Source organism: Aotus nancymaae, unplaced genomic scaffold (genome assembly GCF_030222135.1).
Source record: "Aotus nancymaae isolate 86718 unplaced genomic scaffold, 86718_ANA_hifiasm-v0.15.2.pri h1tg000089l, whole genome shotgun sequence".
Lineage (NCBI taxonomy): Eukaryota > Metazoa > Chordata > Mammalia > Primates > Aotidae > Aotus > Aotus nancymaae.
The window spans coordinates 24980686-24999351 of NW_026988504.1; the positions used below are offsets into that span (position 1 = coordinate 24980686).

The window sequence follows — 18666 nt, forward strand, 5'->3', positions numbered from 1 at the left end:
CCCAGAGGCCTGCCCCACCCCAGATCCCTAGCCTGGGCTCGGGGAGACCAGGAGGTGAAGAAGTACTTTTGGGGGAGAGGCGGTGCTGATGGTGATGGCCGTGGCCTCTGAGCACCTGCTATGCACCAGGCGCTGCACCAGATCCTCACAACCACCTTGGAGGGAAGTGGCGTGACCCCATTTTATGGATGAGGACACTGAGTTTCCGTGGAGAGGGGAATTGCCCCAGTAGTGAGAAGCTGAGATTTGAACTGCTCCGCAGGACTCACAAAGGCTTCTAGGGGCTGGGAAGGCTGGGAGAGAAGGGGCCTTAGGGCCTGGGCCTTGGGGCCACTTATGATCCTGCCCAACCTGTAGGAAAGCCAGATCCTGGAGTCTCGGAGGGAGCCTGGGGCGCTCCAGAGAAACCTGTCAGACCGCTTCCCTGCCCCACCCAGTTTCCTGCCCAGTGGCTGGGCGCCTCCTCCCTGCAGCCTTTCCCAGGGAGTCCCAGGGGTTGAGGGTGGATCCAGGGGACCTCAGAAGCTGCTGGAGGCCCTGAGTGCCTTCTCTTGCCCCTGGGAGAGTTGGGTCAGGGCAGCAAGGTGAGTGAGCAGGGGCTGCTGGCGGCAGCTGGTCCTTTACTGCCCTGCCCCCTGGGGCTCATCCCTCTGAGAGGTCAGAGACACAAGCCCAGGACTCACACACAGCTGCACCCCTGGGGCTCACTGCTCCCAGGGTGTCTCATCATAGGCAGCCCCTCCCTGGGCCTGGTACCCTTCTGGGCACTCCCCTCATCCCCTGCTGCACCCTCATTGGAACCCCTGGGGCCAGGGTGATGATGTGGGAAGACAGGCAGGACTTGGGGATAGGGTGAAGCTGGGGGCTAGGCAAGGTGTTGGGGTGCCCCACTGGGGCCAGCTGACTTCCTGCTTCCTGACTTCCTCTTTTGTGCCCCCAGTAGCCACAATGGAGGTGATGAATCTGATGGAACAGCCTATCAAGGTGACTGAGTGGCAGCAGACATACACCTACGACTCGGGCATCCACTCAGGCGCCAACACCTGTGTGCCCTCCGTCAGCAGCAAGGGCATTATGGAGGAGGACGAGGCCTGTGGGCGCCAGTACACTCTCAAGAAGACCACCACCTACACCCAGGGGGTGCCCCCAAGCCAAGGTCAGGACCCCCGGGGACTATCCGTGGGGCAGAAAACCTGCCTGGGTCCTGGAGAGAGGCCAGAGTGAAAGGAGGCAGATTGTGGGGGGGCTCCTGGCCTGAGGGAGGAGGCACAGCTCATGCTAACAGGGGCCCACCCAGTCTGAAGGAGGAGGTGCAGCTACTTCAGGGTGCTGCATCTGGGAGGGCTGCAGAATCCTCTTCTGTGAACTGCCGGTAGAAAGGGAAGGCATAGGCCGGGCGCGGTGGCTCATGCCTGTAATCCCAGCACTTGGGGAGGCCGAGGTGGGTGGATCATGAAGTCAAGTGATTGAGACCATCCTGGCCAACATGGTGAAACTCCGTCTGTACTAAAAATACAAAAATTAGTCCAGCATGGTGGTGTGCACCTCTAATCCCAGCTACTGGAGAGGCTGAGGCAGAAAAATCACTTGAACCCGGAAGGTGGAGGTTGCAGTGAGCCGAGATTGCGCCACTGCACTCCTGCCTGGTGACAGAGCAAGACTCTGTCTCAAAAAAAAAAAAAAAAAAGAGATAGAAGGCATAGACCCTGCCCTCAGGGTGCCCCCAGTCTGAAGGAAGAGGCATAGTCCTTGCCTTCTGTAAACAGAAGAATCTGATGAGGAGGCTGGGCTCATGCCTATAATTTGGGAGACTGAGGTGGGCGGATCACCTGAGGTCAGGAGTTCAAGACCAGCCTGGCCAACATGGTGAAACCCCGTCTCTATTAAAAACAAAAAAATTCTCATGTCTGTAATCCCAGCACTTTGGGAGGCCGAGGCGGGTGGATCACGAGGTCAAGAGATCGAGACCATCCTGGTCAACATGGTGAAACCCCGTCTCTACTAAAGTAATACAAAAAATTAGCTGGGCATGGTGGCGCGTTCCTGTAATCCCAGCTACTCAGGAGGCTGAGGCAGGAAAATTGCCTAAACCCAGGAGGCGCAGGTTGCGGTGAGCTGAGATTGCGCCATTGCACTCCAGCCTGGGTAACAAGAGCGAAACTCGGTCTCAAAAAAACAAAAAAACAAAAAAATTAACTGGGCATGGTGGTGGGTGCCTGTAGTCCCAGCTACTTGGGAGGCTGAGGCAGGAGAATTGCTTGAACCCGTAAGGCAGAGGTTGCAGTGAGCTGAGATTGTGCCACTGCACTCCAGCCTGGGTGACAGAGTGAGACTCTGTCTCAAAAAAGAAAAAAAAAGAATCTGATGAGGAGGCATCACTACGACTCTCAGGGAGCCCATGGATGACAGGGAGGACACAACTCTTTGGCTCCAGGAGCCTCACGTTTGATGACAGAGCCAGGCCCGTATGCCCCAGGAACCTCCCAGGGATTCCCCTTTGGGTAGAGGAGGTGTAGGTCTCAAGCCTGAGGGCTCCTCTTTGGGGCTGGAGGGAGACCAGGCCTCTGCCGCTGACATGCAGGTAGGCTGAGGCTACGGGAGGAGTGACTGACTCAGCTCTGGGGCTTAGCCTGAGACGGGGATGCCCCACCAGCCCAAGGTTCCCCTGCCCCTCTCAGGGAGAGGAGTAGCTAGACCCTAGGACTGTTAGCCACAGGTGCCTCCGGGGTCCTGAACATGCCAGCGGGTGGGCTGTGGGCACTAGGAGCAGTGTGGGTGGACTCTGGCTGGTGGGGCTCTACGAAGCTCAGCCCCTGCACGCTGGTCTCCTCCCTGACAGCTGGTAGGAGTGGTAGGGGCCTCTTGGCTGGGCAGGGCCAGCTGCGTTGGTAGCAAAAAGTACAGCATCCAGGTGGGAAAGCCACGAAGATCTCTCCTCCTTCCTGACTAATTAGAGGGTGGAAACTCTGCCTCCCCACTCCTGGGGGCATCAGGACAGTTGCCAGGGTGTGGCTGCCTGGGCGCCTACCTATGGCACTCCCAGGCCCACCCAGGGGATGGAAGCTAGAGAGGAACCTGACGTCTCAGCTGAGGACCCAGCTCCTGCTCTCTAAACCCACAGCCCTGACTTTCCCTTTGACCGTCTGTGTGACGTTTGTGGCTCTCTGGGCCTCTGTTTGCCTGCCTGTATAGTGGGAGGGTTGCTACCGATGGGGATGAGGAGGGTGTAATTAGACTCTGAGGTTTCAGAGTTGAAAGAGACCTGATGGGTAAGGGAGGAGAATGAGTAGGGGTCTGGGCCCCTGAGTCAGGCTGCCTTATAACCCCCCTGTGCCCAGAGGCTCTGTAAAGTGGAGCCATTGATAGTACTTACCTTGCAGGGTCGTTGTCCGATTATATGAGAAAATGTAAGAAAGGCACTGAATTCACTGCCAGGCATGTAATAAGTGTGCAAAAAAAAAAAAAAGAAAATCCCATGATGGACAGAGCATGTGGGGTCCATTTTACAGATGAGGTTACAGAGGTGATGGCGATTCCCCAGGTCCCTAGTGAGAGGTAGAATGGCGAGTCATGCGCTGGGGCTTTGGGCAGGGTGGGAGGTGGCCCGGATGGCCCAGGTGGGGCTGTCTGCAGCCTGCCCTGCTTCCCAGTGTCCGCCCAGCCCACCACCCACACTCAGTCCTTCTCCCCATGGCCCCCAGGTGACCTGGAGTACCAGATGTCCACCACAGCCAGAGCCAAGCGGGTGCGGGAGGCCATGTGCCCTGGCATGTCAGGCGAGGACAGCTCGTTGCTGCTGGCCACCCAGGTGGACGGGCAGGCCACCAACCTGCAGCGGCTGGCCGAGCCATCCCAGCTGCTCAAGTCGGCCATTGTGCATCTCATCAACTACCAGGACGACGCCGAGCTGGCCACCCGCGCCCTGCCCGAGCTCACCAAGCTGCTCAACGATGAGGACCCGGTCCGTCAGGGTCCCGGCGAGGGCGGGTGGGTGGGTGGGGCATTATAGGGCTGGAGGAGGTCTTGACCTGGGCCCCTCCTGTGTGTGAGGAGTCTGACTGGGGTCCTCCTTAGCGCTGTGGGAGGGTATCCCAGCCCCTCCTTAGTGCTCACTTCCCCGAACCTGCCTTTGCCCTCCAGGTAGTGGTGACCAAGGCAGCCATGATTGTGAACCAGCTGTCGAAGAAGGAAGCGTCGCGGCGGGCCCTGATGGGCTCTCCCCAGCTGGTGGCAGCTGTCGTGCGCACCATGCAGAACACCAGCGACCTGGACACGGCCCGCTGCACCACCAGCATCCTGCACAACCTCTCCCACCACCGGGAGGGGCTGCTCGCCATCTTCAAGTCGGGCGGCATCCCTGCTCTAGTCCGCATGCTCAGGTACGCATCCCTGCTCACTGCAGGAGCCTGAGACCCCCTCTCACGTGGGCCTCTCTCCTCCCTTCCCTGGGCTCCCATAAATACCCGCTGAGTACCTCCCATGTGCCAGGTAGAAGCACGCCCCATCCTGGTGCTCAGTGGCTCACAGCCCAGAGAGGAAGACAGGCATGTAAACAGCAGGTCAATGATCAGGATATGACAGGCTGTGGCAGAAGAGCATTGAGATTGCTCAGAGGTGGAATCGCTTAATGGCAGGGGATGGACAGATGAGTGGCATTTGGCTAGCGTAGAGGAAGGAAGAGTGTTCCAGGCAGAGGGAACAGCATATGCAAAGTCCCGAGCACACTTTATCTTTCCTGGCCTCCTACGAAATGTTCACTGGCCTCATTTCTTGATTTCTTTTTGAGATGAGGCCTCGCTCTGTCCGCCAAGCTGGAGTGCAGTGGCATGATCTCAGCTCACTGCAACCTCCACCTCCCGGGTTCTAACGATTCTCCTGTCTCAGTCTCCTGAGCAGCTGGGATTACAGGCTGTCTGCCACCATGCTCAGCAATTTTTTTTTTAGATGGAATCTCCCTCTGTTACCCAGGCTGGTGTGCAGTGGTGTGATCTTGGCTTACTGCAACCTCCGCCTCCTGGGTTCAAGTGATTCTCCTGCCTCAGCCTCCCAAGTAGCTGGGATTACAGGTGTGCACCGCCATACCCAGATAATTGTTTTGTATTTTTAGTAGAGACGGGGTGTCACCATATTGGTCAGGCTGGTCTCGAACTCCTGACCTTGTGATCCGCCCGCCTTGTCCTCCCAAAGTGCTGGGGTTACAGGTGGGAGCCATGATGCCTGTCTAATTTTTTGTATTTTTAGTAGAGACGGGGTTTCTCAGTGTTGTCCAGGCTGGTCTCAAAACTCCTAACCTCAGGTGATCCACATGCCTTGGCATCCCAAAGTGCTGGGATTACAGACATGAGCCACCATGCCCGGCCTCATTTCTCATCCCCATCCCAGGCTGGGAGCTCCCTGAGGGGAGATACTGATTTCACTCCCCTCTGGACACCTTGCAAGGCCTCTCTAATATGTGGCCTTCCATGTGGTAGTTACTTAGTAGGGATCTGTAGGGGACCTACTATGCACTCAGCACAGGACTGGGGGCTCAGAAGCAGGAGGAGTCATTGTCCCAATTGGGAGAAGAGAGGTGCTGTTTGCTTTATGCTTAAGAGCAGGGCAGGCTCAAGGAATGATGAGATTTTTGCAAAGGGATATTTCCAGACGGGTGTCAGTATGGGGGAGGCTACCTGGGGGAGGTGGAAGCCCATGCCAGGTTCATGTGTATGCCAGGGACATGTGGGGCCTCAGCATACTAACCCCTGCCCACCCCCCAGCTCCCCTGTGGAGTCGGTCCTGTTCTACGCCATCACCACGCTGCACAACCTGCTCCTGTACCAGGAGGGTGCCAAGATGGCGGTGCGCCTGGCCGATGGGCTGCAGAAGATGGTGCCCCTGCTCAACAAGAACAACCCCAAGTTCCTGGCCATCACCACCGACTGCCTGCAGCTCCTGGCCTACGGCAACCAGGAGAGCAAGGTGGGTCCCCCAGCCCTCCCGAGGCCGGAAGCCCACCCTCACGTCACCTTCCATCCTGCGCAGCCTCAGGCCGCTGCCTGCTTACTCCTTTTAGATGAGATATAGGTGCGGCTATGCATGCTCCATCATGCGACTGAATTGCTCGCAATTATTGTTTTGAGGATAAGGAAAAAAATCACTCATCCTCATACAGCCACTATTGTCATTGCAATGCGCTTCCTTAAGAGCTGTTCTGTGGGCATATTACAGATGTGTGCACATCCCTGTCACCATAACAATCTGCAACGTTGCATCTGTTTTCTGCCTGATTTTTTACTTTTTATTTTTTGAGATGGAATTTTGCTCTGTTGACCAGGCTGGAGTGCAGTGGTGTGATCTCAGGTCACTGCAACCTCTGCCTCCCAGGTTCAAGCGATTCTCTTGCCTCAGCCTCCTGAGTAGCTAGAATTATAGGCACCTGCCACCACACCCGGCTAATTCTGTATTTTTAGTTTGGATGAGTTTCTCCATGTTGGTCAGGCTGGTCTCCAACTCCCAATCTCTTTGCAAATATGCATTGATAAAAAGAAAAAAAAAAAAAAAAAAGCTCCCGATCTCAGGTGATCTACCTGCCTAGGCCTCCCAGGTCTCCCAGAGTGCTGTGATTGAAAGCATGAGCCACTATGCCCAACATTATTATTATTATTATTATCATTATTATTATTGTATTTTGAGACAAGGTCTCACTCTGTCACACAGGCTGGAGTGCAGTGGTGTAATCAGGGCTCACTGCTGACTTGACCTCTTGGGCTCAGATGATCCTCCCATCTCAGCCTCCCAAGTAGCTGGGACTTCAGGCACATGCCACCATGCCTATTTTGTTTTCTTTTTTCTTTTTTGAGATGGAGTCTTGCTCCATTGCCCAGGCTGGAGTGCAGTGGCGCAGTTTCAGCCCACTGCAACCTGCCTCCTGTGTTTAAGTGCTTCTCCTGCCTCAGCCTCCCGAGTAGCTATGATTTAAGGCACGTACCACCACACCCAGCTAATTTTTGAATTTTTAGTAGAGATGGGGTTTCACCATGTTGTCCAGGCTGGTCTTAAATTCCTGACCTTGTGATCCACCCACCTCGGCCTCCCAAAGTGCTGGGATTACAGGCGTGAGCTATCACACCCGACCCCTGGCTTATTTTTTGTAGAGATGGGGTTTCTCCATGTTGCCCAGGCTGGTCTCAAATGCCTGGGCTCAAGTGATCTGCCCGCCTGGGCCTCCCAAATCGCCAGGATTACAAGTGTGAGCCACTGTGCCTGGCCTGGCCTGTATGATGTGTATGTTTTTGTTTTTGTTTTTTTGAGACCGAGTTTCACTCTTGTTGCCCAGGCTTGAGTGCAATGGTGCGATCTCGGCTCACCACAACCTCCGCCTCCCAGGTTCAAGCGATTCTCATGCTTCAGCCTCCTGAGTAGCTGGGACTACAGGCATGCACCACCATGCCTGGCTAATTTTGTATTAGTAGAGACAGGGTTTCACCATGTTGGCCAGGCTGGTCTCGATCTCCTGACCTTGTGATCTGCCCACCTTGGCCTCCCAAAGTGCTGGGATTACAGGTGTGAGCCATGGCGCCCAGTCCCAACCTTGATAAACAATGCTGTAATGACCGTCTTTGGGCATATGGCCTTTGTGAAAGAGTGGAAACAATTCTCATCAATGGGGTTAAAGATTTTTAACACTTCTAGGCTTTTACCCAAATGGCGAGATTGATTTCCAGAAGGACTGGACTAATTTCCAGTGCTATAACTGGTAATGTGTATGCATACAGTTTTGCCACATCCTTGTCAGCACTGGGTATTATCCTTTTTTCCAAAATGTTGGCTTATGTAACAGTCATGAAACTATTGGGGCGGGTTGGTGGCTCACACCTGTAATCCCAGGTGTGAGCAAAACCATGGTGGCTCACACCTGTAATCCCAGCACTTTGGGAGGCCAAGGCGGGTGAATTGCCTGAGGTTAGGAGTTTGAAACCAGCCTGGCCAACATAATGAAACCCTGTCTTTACTAAAAATACAAAAATTAGCTGGCCATGGTGGCACACACCTATAATCCCAGTTACTTGGAAGACTGAGACATGAGAGTTGCTTGAACCCAGGAGGCAGAGGTTGCAGTGAGCTGAGATTGCGCCACTGCACTCCAGCCTGGGCAACAGAGGGAGATGCTATCTCAAAAAAACAAAAACAAAAGCAAAAAAAACTATTTGGGTGTTTGGCTGGGTGTGGTGGCCAACACCTGTTATCCCAGCACTTTGGGATGCCAAGGTGAGAGGATCACTTGCGGCTAGGAGATCAAGACTAACCTGGGCAATATAGCGAGACCCCCCCATCTTTATAAAAAGAAAAAAATACAGCTGGATGCAGTGGCTCACACCTGCAATCACAGTACTTTGGGAGGCCAAGGCAGATGGATCGCCTGCGGTTGGAAGTTCAAGGCTAGCTTGAGCAACATGGAGAAACCCCGTCTCTACTAATAATACAAAATTAGCTGGGCATGGTGGCTCATGCCTGTAATCCCAGCTACTCGGGAGGCTGAGGCAGGAGAATCACTTGAACCTGGAGGCGGAGGTTGCGGTGAGCCGAGATTGTGCCATTGCACTCCAGCCTGGGCAACAAGAACGAAACTCAGTCTCAAAAAAAAAAAAAAGAAAAAGAAAAAGAAAAAAATACATTAAAAGAAAAAAAACGAACTGTTCGTGCTTTAGCTGAAGCGCAGTAATGACAGCTCTGTAGTAATGACGGCTCTGTCTCCTGCCTCGCCCTTCCTTGTTCCCAGTCATATTCCCTGTCCATCTCACACTCATCCCCTCTTCGCCCACAGCTGATCATCCTGGCCAATAGTGGGCCCCAGGCCCTCGTGCAGATCATGCGTAACTACAGTTATGAGAAGCTGCTCTGGACCACCAGTCGCGTGCTCAAGGTGCTGTCTGTGTGTCCCAGCAATAAGCCTGCCATTGTCGAGGCCGGTGAGTGTGATGGCCTTGAGGGCGGCTGGTGGGGGGGCTCTGCCCAGCTGCCAGGCTCAATCAGCCATGCTTCCCCGTGGCTGATGGAACCCCTATCCCCGCCCCAGGTGGGATGCAGGCCCTGGGCAAGCACCTGACCAGCAACAGCCCCCGCCTGGTGCAGAACTGCCTGTGGACCCTGCGCAACCTCTCGGACGTGGCCACCAAGCAGGTGAGGGAGGTGTCTGGGCCTGGGGTTGACTCTTCAGCTGCCCCATCCAGCCTCCTGTCTGGGTATCCGATCTTAGGTACTGTGGGGGGACTGGGGGCTCTAATTCTCTCTTTCTTGTGGCTGAGGCTATAGAAATGCCTTGAAGACCGTCATCTTCAAGCTGGGGTTTTTCTATCCCGCTACAAGGCCCATGTGTCTCTCTGGGAGAAGTGAGATGTCTGAGTTAGTGATTTTCCTGGAAGTGGATTAGGCTCAGGGCCCCAGGGTGGTGGAGCAGTAGTGAGGATGCAGAAAAGTGAGAAGCGATTAGACATGGCTCAGCTGGGTCACTGAAGGGTGCGGCCCCCTCAACAATTGCCTCCTGGTCTTGAGGCCTTTCTTGGCCACCATACTTTGGACCGAGGATGGTTCTTCCTGGGTCTCAGGGCCCCAGGGAGAGGCTGATGAGGTGGAGGGAAGAGCCTGGGGCTTAGAGCCAGGCCTGGGTTCAGATCCAGCCACTAGCTGTGTGTCTGTGGGCAAGTTCCCCAACCTCTCTGAGCCTCATTGCCTCATTTGCAGCATGGGATAGTAACATCCTTTCACAGGGTGTGGCGGGTCATAGGGATGAAAGTTCCTGGGGACACACAGGCAGGACTGACCCTTTGAGCTCATCCTGCTCCCCTCGGACATATTTGAGAAGGCACCCTGGAGTTGGTTGCTCCCTGACTCCCCCTTCCCTTCCTTCCCTGCAGGAGGGCCTGGAGAGCGTGCTGAAGATTCTGGTGAATCAGCTGAGCGTGGATGACGTCAACGTGCTCACCTGTGCCACGGGCACGCTGTCCAACCTCACATGCAACAACAGCAAGAACAAGACGCTGGTGACGCAGAACAGCGGAGTGGAGGCTCTCATCCACGCGATCCTGCGCGCGGGTGACAAGGACGACATCACGGAGCCTGCCGTCTGCGCCCTGCGCCATCTCACTAGCCGCCACCCCGAGGCCGAGATGGCCCAGAACTCTGTGCGTCTCAACTATGGCATCCCGGCCATCGTGAAGCTGCTCAACCAGCCCAACCAGTGGCCGCTGGTCAAGGTACTGCGGTTAGGCGCTGGGAAGGCCCTGCGGCAGGCGTAGGCGCTGTGTCGGCATCGGCAAAGCTGCAGTAGCAGAGAAGCCCCAAATACAGTGGCTCGAATAAGAGAGAAGTTTATTTCTCTCTCGTGTAACAGTTTAGACCTCAACAATGGCTCTGCCCCAAAATTCCAGATTCCTTCTGTCTTGTAGCTCCACTATCCCCTAGGGCAGAGCTCAGAGTTCAAAATGTAACTGAATACCCCGGGCGGTTTCATTAAACTGCGGGTTCCAGGGCCAGGCACAGTGGCTCACGCCTGTAATCCCAACACTTTGGGAGGCCAAGGTAGGAGGATTGCTTGAGGCCAGGAATTTGAGACCAGCCTAACAACGTAGCAAGACCTGTCTCAACAACAACAACAACAAAATTTTTTTGTTTTGTTTTTTGAGACAGAGTGTTTGCTCTTGTTGCCCAGGCTGGAGTTCAGTGGTGCAATCTTGGCTCACTGCAACCTCTGCCTCCCAGGTTCAAGAGAATTCTCCTGCCTCAGCCTCCGGAGTAGCTGGGATCACAGGTGTGCACCACCATGCCCGGCTAATTTTGTATTTTTAGTAGAGATGGGGTTTCTTCATGTCGGTCAGGCTGGTCTCGAACTCCCAACTTCAGGTGATCCGCCTGCCTCGGCCTCTCAAAGTGCTGGGATAACAGGCGTGAACCACCGCACCCGGCCAACAACAACAAAAATTAGCCAGGCGTGGTGGTGCACGCCTGTAGTCACAGCTCCTGGGGAGGCTCAGGTAGGAGGATCGCTTGAGCACAGGAGTTGGAGGTTACAGTGAGCTATGATTGCATCAGTGCACTCCAGCCTGGGTGACAGAGCAAAAACCCATCATTTAAAAGAAAAACAGGAGGCTGGGTGCTGTGGCTCACATCTGTAGTTCTAGCACTTTGGGAGGCAAAGGGGAAGGCGAAAGGGTCACTTGAGGCCAGGAGTTTGAGACCATCCTGGGTAGTAACATAGTGAGACACTCACCTCTTATAAAAAAATTGAAAAGGCGGCCAGATTCGGTGGCTCAGACCTGTAATCCCAGCACTTTGAGAGGCCAAGGTGGATGGATCACCTGAGGTCAGGAGTTTGAGACCAGCCTGACCAACACGGAGAAACCCTGTCTCTACTAAAAATAGAAAATTAGCTGGGCCTGGTGGTACATGCCTGTAATCCCAGGTACTCAGGAGGCTGAGGCAGGAGAATTGCTTGAACCCAGGAGGCAGAGATTTCAGGGAGGTGGAGGTTTCAGTGAGCCGAAATCTCACCATTGTACTCCAGCCTGGCCAACAAGAGCAAAACTCCATCTAAAAAAAAAATTGAAAAAAAATCCAAACAAACAAACAATCTCTCTCTCTCTCTCTCTGACACACACACACACACACACACACACACACACGGACACTGCAGGTCCCAATTCAGCAGACCTGCTATAAGAGCAAAACTCCATCTCAAAAAAAAAAAAAAAAGAATTAGCTGTGAGCACCCCAGATCCTGTGGAATAAGTGACATGGCTGGGGTGGTCTCATTCTCTGGAGATCTTCCAGTATGACTGTGTCTGTCCTCGGGGAAAGGTGAAGGAGGGAGGGGATACCCGAAGCTGGGAAGCTTGGGATCCTTCAGATGTCCAAGAAGTGCCCCTGATCGCTGCCCCTTTTTTTTGCCAGGCAACCATCGGCTTGATCAGGAATCTGGCCCTGTGCCCAGCCAACCATGCCCCCCTGCAGGAGGCAGCGGTCATCCCCCGCCTCGTCCAGCTGCTGGTCAAGGCCCACCAGGATGCCCAGCGCCATGTGGCTGCAGGCACACAGCAGCCCTACACGGTATGTGAGCTGTTAGTGCCTGTGACAGCCTTCCTGGGAGGTCAGGGTATTCTCTGGGTGTGTGTGTGTGAATGGGGACGTCAGTTGCAAGGGATGCCAATTCCAAGCACCTGTGAAGTTGATTCAGCTGTCAGGGTCGGGAGGAGTTGTCACCACGTTCAAGGCACCTGTCCCATGCCCCCTGCCTGTCCATGTAGGACGGTGTGAGGATGGAGGAGATTGTGGAGGGCTGCACCGGAGCCCTGCACATCCTTGCCCGGGACCCCATGAACCGCATGGAGATCTTCCGGCTCAACACCATCCCCCTGTTTGTGCAGGTGAGTCTGGGGCAGGTGGGCAGGAGAGGTTCCCCCACCACTGCTTAGAGGGCAAGGTCCCAGATTTGGGAAGCCTGGACCAGGCATCCAGAGGTCTTCGGAGGAGTTTGGAGGAAAGTGGACATACCAGGATTGACTACTTAGCAACCCCCTGGATGGGCATGACTCTCTAAGCATCAAAGCAAGGAAAGAGATCACAAATGGAAGAAAAAAACTCTTGAGATTCAGTCACATAAACATGAAAAACATCTGTATTTCAGAAAGAACCTTAAAAAAGCATTTTAAAAAATTAGCAAACTGGGAGAATATGTGCAAATACCATGACGGACAAGCTTTTAGGCTGGGTGCGGTGGCTCACGCCTGTAATCCCAGCACTTTGGGAGGCCAAGGCAGGCGGATCACAAGGTCAGGAGTTTGAGACCAGCCTGGCCAACATGGTGAAAACCTGTCTCTACCAAAAATACAAAAAATTAGCTGGGCATGGTGGCAGGTTCCTGCAATCCCAGCTACTTGGGAGGCTGAGGAAGGAGAATCACTTGAACCCGGGAGGTGGAGGTTGCAGTGAGCTGAGATCGTGCCATTGCACTCCAGCCTGGGCAACAAGGGTGAAACTGTGTCTCACAAAAAAAGAGTTTAACATCTTTCATGTCATTGAGGTCATTGACACTAGATTCCAATGGTTAGATGAGGCAGAGTCATGGGTAATTTGAAGGTAGCCCATGAACAATGCTCAGCCCAGTTAAAGCAATAACACCCCATGGTGAGGGCCCATGTCCCACTATGGAAGTGCTACAGGGTGGAGGTGGGCAGGGCTGTGGGGTGTGTTGTCCGGCCTGCCTCATCCCTTTCCACTGCTCCCTTGCTTCCCGCATCCCCTGTCCCCAGCTCCTGTACTCGTCGGTGGAGAACATCCAGCGCGTGGCTGCCGGGGTGCTGTGTGAGCTGGCCCAGGACAAAGAGGCGGCGGACGCCATTGATGCAGAGGGGGCCTCGGCCCCACTCATGGAATTGCTGCACTCCCGCAACGAGGGCACTGGTGAGCTGGGGGAAGGCAGGAGACTGGGTCCCCCTCCCCCAGCCATGATGGAGGCCGGCAGCTGTCTGACCTGGCTTTTCCTCTCCTCTCTGCTCAGCCACCTATGCTGCTGCCGTCCTGTTCCGCATCTCCGAGGACAAGAACCCAGACTACCGGAAGCGTGTGTCGGTGGAGCTCACCAACTCCCTCTTCAAGCATGACCCAGCTGCCTGGGAGGCTGTGAGTATCCTAGGTTGTTCCGGCTGGGAGGCTGTGAGCATCCTAGGTTGTTCTGGCTGAGAGGCTGTGAGCATCCTAGGTTGTTCTGGCTGAGAGGCTGTGAGCATCCTAGATTGTTCTGTCTGGGAGGCTGTGAGCATCCTAGGTTGTTCTGGCTGAGAGGCTGGGAGTATTTTAGATTATTCTGGCTGGGAGGCTGGGAGTATCCTAGATTGTTCTGGCTGGGAGGCTGGGAGTATCTTAGGTTGTTCTGGCTGGGAGGCTGTGAGCATCCTAGGTTGTTCTGGCTGGGAGGCTGGGAGTATCCTAGGTTGTTCTGGCTGAGAGGCTGTGAGCATCCTAGATTGTTCTGGCTGAGAGGCTGGGAGTATCTTAGGTTGTTCTGGCTGGGAGGATGGGAGTATCTTAGGTTGTTCTGGCTGGGAGGCTGGGAGTATCTTAGATTATTCTGGCTGGGAGGCTGGGAGCATCCTAGGTTGTTCTGGCTGGGAGGCTGGGAGTATCTTAGATTATTCTGGCTGGGAGGCTGTGAGCATCCTAGGTTGTTCTGCCTGGGAGGCTGGGAGTATCCTAGATTGTTCTGGCTGGGAGGCTAGGAGTATCCTAGGTTGTTCTGGCTGGGAGGCTGGGAGTATCTTAGATTATTCTGGCTGGGAGGCTGGGAGCATCCTAGGTTGTTCTGGCTGGGAGGCTGGGAGTATCTTAGATTATTCTGGCTGGGAGGCTGGGAGCATCCTAGGTTGTTCTGGCTGAGAGGCTGGGAGTATCTTAGATTATTCTGGCTGGGAGGCTGGGAGTATCCTAGATTGTTCTGGCTGGGAGGCTGGGAGCATCCTAGGTTTTTCTGGCTGGGAGGCTGTGAGCATCCTAGGTTGTTCTGTCTGGGAGGCTGGGAGTATCCTAGATTGTTCTGGCTGAGAGGCTGTGAGCATCCTAGATTGTTCTGGCTGAGAGGCTGGGAGTATCTTAGGTTGTTCTGGCTAGGAGGCTGTGAGCATCCTAGGTTGTTCTGGCTGGGAGGCTGGGAGTATCTTAGATTATTCTGGCTGGGAGGCTGTGAGCATCCTAGGTTGTTCTGCCTGGGAGGCTGGGAGTATCCTAGATTGTTCTGGCTGGGAGGCTAGGAGTATCCTAGGTTGTTCTGTCTGGGAGGCTGGGAGTATCCTAGATTGTTCTGGCTGGGAGGCTGTGAGCATCCTAGATTTTTCTGGCTGAGAGGCTGGGAGTATTTTAGATTATTCTGGCTGGGAGGCTGGGAGCATCCTAGATTGTTCTGGCTGGGAGGCTGGGAGTATCCTAGGTTGTTCTGGCTGGGAGACTGGGAGTATCTTAGATTATTCTGGCTGGGAGGCTGGGAGTATCCTAGGCTGTTCTGCCTGAGGCTGGGAGTATTCTAGGTTGTTCTGGCTGGGAGGCTGGGAGCATCCTAGGCTGTTCTGCCTGAGGCTGGGAGTATCCTAGGCTGGACTGCAGTAGATGATTGTGCAAGTTGTATACTGCCCAAGGGCAACACTTTTAGAGGGGCTTCTACTCCTGTCAACTTTCTAGATCTTTATTTTGTAATTGATCATTTATAACAATTCCTAGCAGATGGAAGTAGGGTGAACCATATATCCACAAAATGCCAATTTTTATTTTGCCCAAATGAGTATACAGTGTTTGAGGAGGGGGTGCCTTTTCCTAATTTGTGTGGAGGTGCTGGATAGGCTATGGGCGGTCTTTTCTTGAGTCCTCTGCCTCCTCACCTCCTCCCCTGAGCTGCTCTAGTCTGGCAGGAGCCCCCACACCATGAATGGGGAGCCCTCCTCCCTCTGGAGCACTGAGGACATGAGTACATCAGGGGACTAGGTGATCCCATTTCATCATGCTCTATTCCTCCAAGGGCTCTGTTTTCTCTGGCCCCCTCTTTTATTTATTATTTATTTTTTTACTTTTTTTCGAGATGGAGTCTCACTCCTGTTGCCCAGGCTGGAGTGCAGTGGCACAATCTCAGCTCACCGCAACCTCCGCCTCCCGGGTTAAAGCGATTCTCCTTCCTCAGCCTCCTGAGTAGCTGGGACTACAGGCATGCGCCACCATGCCCAGCTAATTTTTTTGTATTTTTAGTAGAGACAGGGTGTCACCATGTTGGTCAGGCTGGTCTGGAACTCCTGACCTCAAGTGATCTGCCCGTCTTGGCCTCTCAAAGTGCTGGGATTACAGCCGTGAGGTACGGCGCCCAGCCCCACCCCCTTTTTTACAAGCATCTCTCCCTCCCGCTAAGCTGAGATCCAGCCAGAGCCTACATTTTCAAACCTCTCCACTCACGTTTCTCTCTCCTTTAGGCCCAGAGCATGATCCCCATCAATGAGCCCTATGGAGATGGTAAGTGTGCGCTGGGCTTTTCAGGACCCTGGAGAGCCTGGGCAGCTGTGTGTGGGTGTGAGGGGGCAACATTATGTCTCTAGGGCCAGAGGACCGGTGGCAACTGCTATGTGGCGTCCACATGCACCCCTGTCTAGATGCCCTGTGTGGGGTTTGGGAAGGGGCTCAGGCCCACCTCGGTGGGCATGGGGGGAGGAGGTGGGTGAGGGCTGGGCAGAATGCCCCCTGCAGAGCGGCTGGCAGACGCTTGGACAGAGCTCCACTTTTCGTCCCCAGACATGGATGCCACCTACCGTCCCATGTACTCCAGCGATGTGCCCCTTGACCCCCTGGACATGCACTTGGACATGGATGGAGACTACCCCATCGACACCTACAGCGATGGCCTCAGGCCCCCGTACCCCCCTGCAGACCACACGCTGGCCTAGGCGGCTTGGCCCCAGTACGGCCCCCTGTCTTCAGGCTTTTCCTCCTCTCTAGAACCTCCTTCTGTTGGAGGCCCTCCTGTCTCCCCACTAAAACCCGAGCTCCTTTTTTGGGGGAAACTTTGCTGCTGAGCTTCCCCAAGTGAGGCGTGCCCCAGCCTGCCTTCTTGTGTCTTTGGCGGGGGTGGGGAGTCCTGTTCCTGCTGGCCCCTTCTGGGGGTGGTGGGCAGGTGACACGGAGTGGCATGAACTTCTGGGGAGACAGATCCACCGAGCCCCTGACCCCTGTCTGTCCTCCTCTCCCAACAGGTGCAGTTCCTCATCTGAGAGGCTCTCCATGCAGGCGATTGGGGCGAGACAGAAAAGTGCCTGAGCTGGGGAAGCCGGGGTGCCACTTCCTGCTGCTCCCTGCGCCTCCAGAGGTCCTCCGTAGGGTCTTTCTTGGGATTGTGTTCTGCTCATGCTTTTCTGTCCTGGGTATGGGTCCAGGGCCTGACACCCCCTCCCCGCCCCCGTGGCCCTGGCCACTAAAGCTTCAGACTCAAGCACCCACTGTGTTTTCCCCCAGCCATGCTCCCCACGCCAGCCTCCCTGTCTCCAGCTGCCTGGGCCCGGAAGGACTTTGGTTTCTCTTCTGGGTCTGATTTTTCTCACCAAACTCCGCAAACCAACTGCCCTAAGCCCCCAGGGTCTCCAGGATCCAGATTCAAGACCCAAACCCCCGAAATCCAAAGGTTCTCTTGAAAAGTTCAGGGACCATCCAGGGGAGATGGAGAGGAGATACGGAGTGAGTCACCCGCTCCAGGAGACGCGGCTTCTCTCTCCAGGATGCTTAGTTGGCTTTGCCCACCCCTCACTCCCCGGGGAGCTCTGGGGACAGCTCCCTCACACCCCGGTCCCACCCACACAGCTGCCCTAGCTGGCCCCGAGAAGTGCTCTTGGCTGACCCCTCTGGTGTGCGGTGAGGGGCTTTCTCTTCCCCTTCCTGTTTCAGACCCCCCCATCTCCTGCACATGGTGTAGGGGGCCGGGGGAGGTCCCAGCAGAGAGTTTTATTATTATTGCTTTATGTTTTTGGTTATTGGTTTTTTTGTATAGACCAAAGCAAAGAAAATAAAAATAACACAGATGCGTTGGAGGCTGTTGAGGGGAGTGGGATGGGGAAGTTGAGGCTGGGTCCTGCGGGTCCTCAGGGCTGCCTGGCATGTGGGAAGGACTAGAAGAGGCGAGTTGGGGAGCCAGGAGGGTTGGAGGAGCCAGAGTGGATTTAACCTGATAATGCGCTTGTAGGACGAGGAGGGGAAAGAGGGAAATGGGGTTGAGCCTCCCACTTCAGGGAGGCCAGCCTGGTTCCTCTTTTTTTTTTTTTTTTGAGATAAAGTTTCACTCTTGTTGCCCAGGTTGGAGTGCAATGGCGCTGTCTCGGTGAGCGCAACCTCCCGGGTTCAAATGATTCTCCTGCCTCAGCCTCCTGAGTAGCTGGGATTGCAGGCATGTGCCACCATGCCCAACTAGTTTCCTTGTATTTTTAGTAGAGATGGGGTTTCTCCATGTTGGTCAGGTTGGTCTTGAATGTCTGACCTCAGGTGACCCGCCTGCCTTGGCCTCCCAAAGTGCTGGGATGACAGGCATGAGCCACTGTGCCTGGCCTTGTTCTTTCAAACAGGCAAGCTTCTGGCTGGCTTTCCTCCCATCTGGCCTTAATGTGAATATGGCAGATGTCCCCCTTGCTTAACGCTTAAGGCTTATGGGTTGGAGTCCAGGCCCCTTGTTGGTCAGCCGTGGGCACACCCCGGTGCCTTCCCACCTCCCCTGTCTTTCCCCCACTACCTACTCTGCCCTCAGCCGTGCCCATGACAGCCAGCATGCCCCTCCTGTTCTTTGTCCATGCTGTTCTGCTGTCTGTGTGCCTCTACTGTTCAACTGCCGGGATCAGCTCAGACCTGACTCCAGGAACACCTGCTCCCCAACCTCTGCCCCGAGTCAGGATGAGCGGGTGCCTCTCCTGCTGTGCTCCACGATGCCCCATGCACACCGTTATTTTACCCATTACATTGGTCTGTCCTTCAGCTCATGTGACAGTTCCCCCGCCCACAACCCCAAATTCTCCTTTCTGAACGCACCTAGCAAACCTGAGAACATGCGGTGCCTGTGCGCCTGCCCTGGCAGGGCCCGATGCCTGCTTTCTGTGCCCACCTGGAGCTCAGGGCAGTGGAGGGAGGCCA

The 18666-nt window shown here is 54.9% G+C and overlaps 1 protein-coding gene across 4 annotated transcripts in view; it reads left to right on the forward strand.

The window, feature by feature from the left end:
- The window catches only part of JUP (junction plakoglobin), a 30467-nt gene extending 12888 nt beyond the window's left edge, over positions 1–17579 (forward strand). For all 4 annotated transcript variants that reach the window (XM_012444105.3, XM_012444107.3, XM_064369596.1 and 1 more), the window contains exons 2-15: positions 941–1156; positions 3702–3961; positions 4141–4379; positions 5757–5958; positions 8804–8948; positions 9056–9159; positions 9894–10232; positions 11926–12081; positions 12279–12398; positions 13284–13434; positions 13532–13653; positions 15978–16017; positions 16294–16459; positions 16752–17579. In XM_012444105.3, the coding sequence (XP_012299528.1) occupies positions 949–1156; positions 3702–3961; positions 4141–4379; positions 5757–5958; positions 8804–8948; positions 9056–9159; positions 9894–10232; positions 11926–12081; positions 12279–12398; positions 13284–13434; positions 13532–13653; positions 15978–16017; positions 16294–16445 (2238 nt within the window). In that variant the 5' untranslated portion in view covers positions 941–948 and the 3' untranslated portion in view covers positions 16446–16459; positions 16752–17579. The remainder of the gene's footprint in view (positions 1–940; positions 1157–3701; positions 3962–4140; positions 4380–5756; positions 5959–8803; positions 8949–9055; positions 9160–9893; positions 10233–11925; positions 12082–12278; positions 12399–13283; positions 13435–13531; positions 13654–15977; positions 16018–16293; positions 16460–16751) is intronic.
- Positions 17580–18666: the final 1087 nt, after the last annotated feature.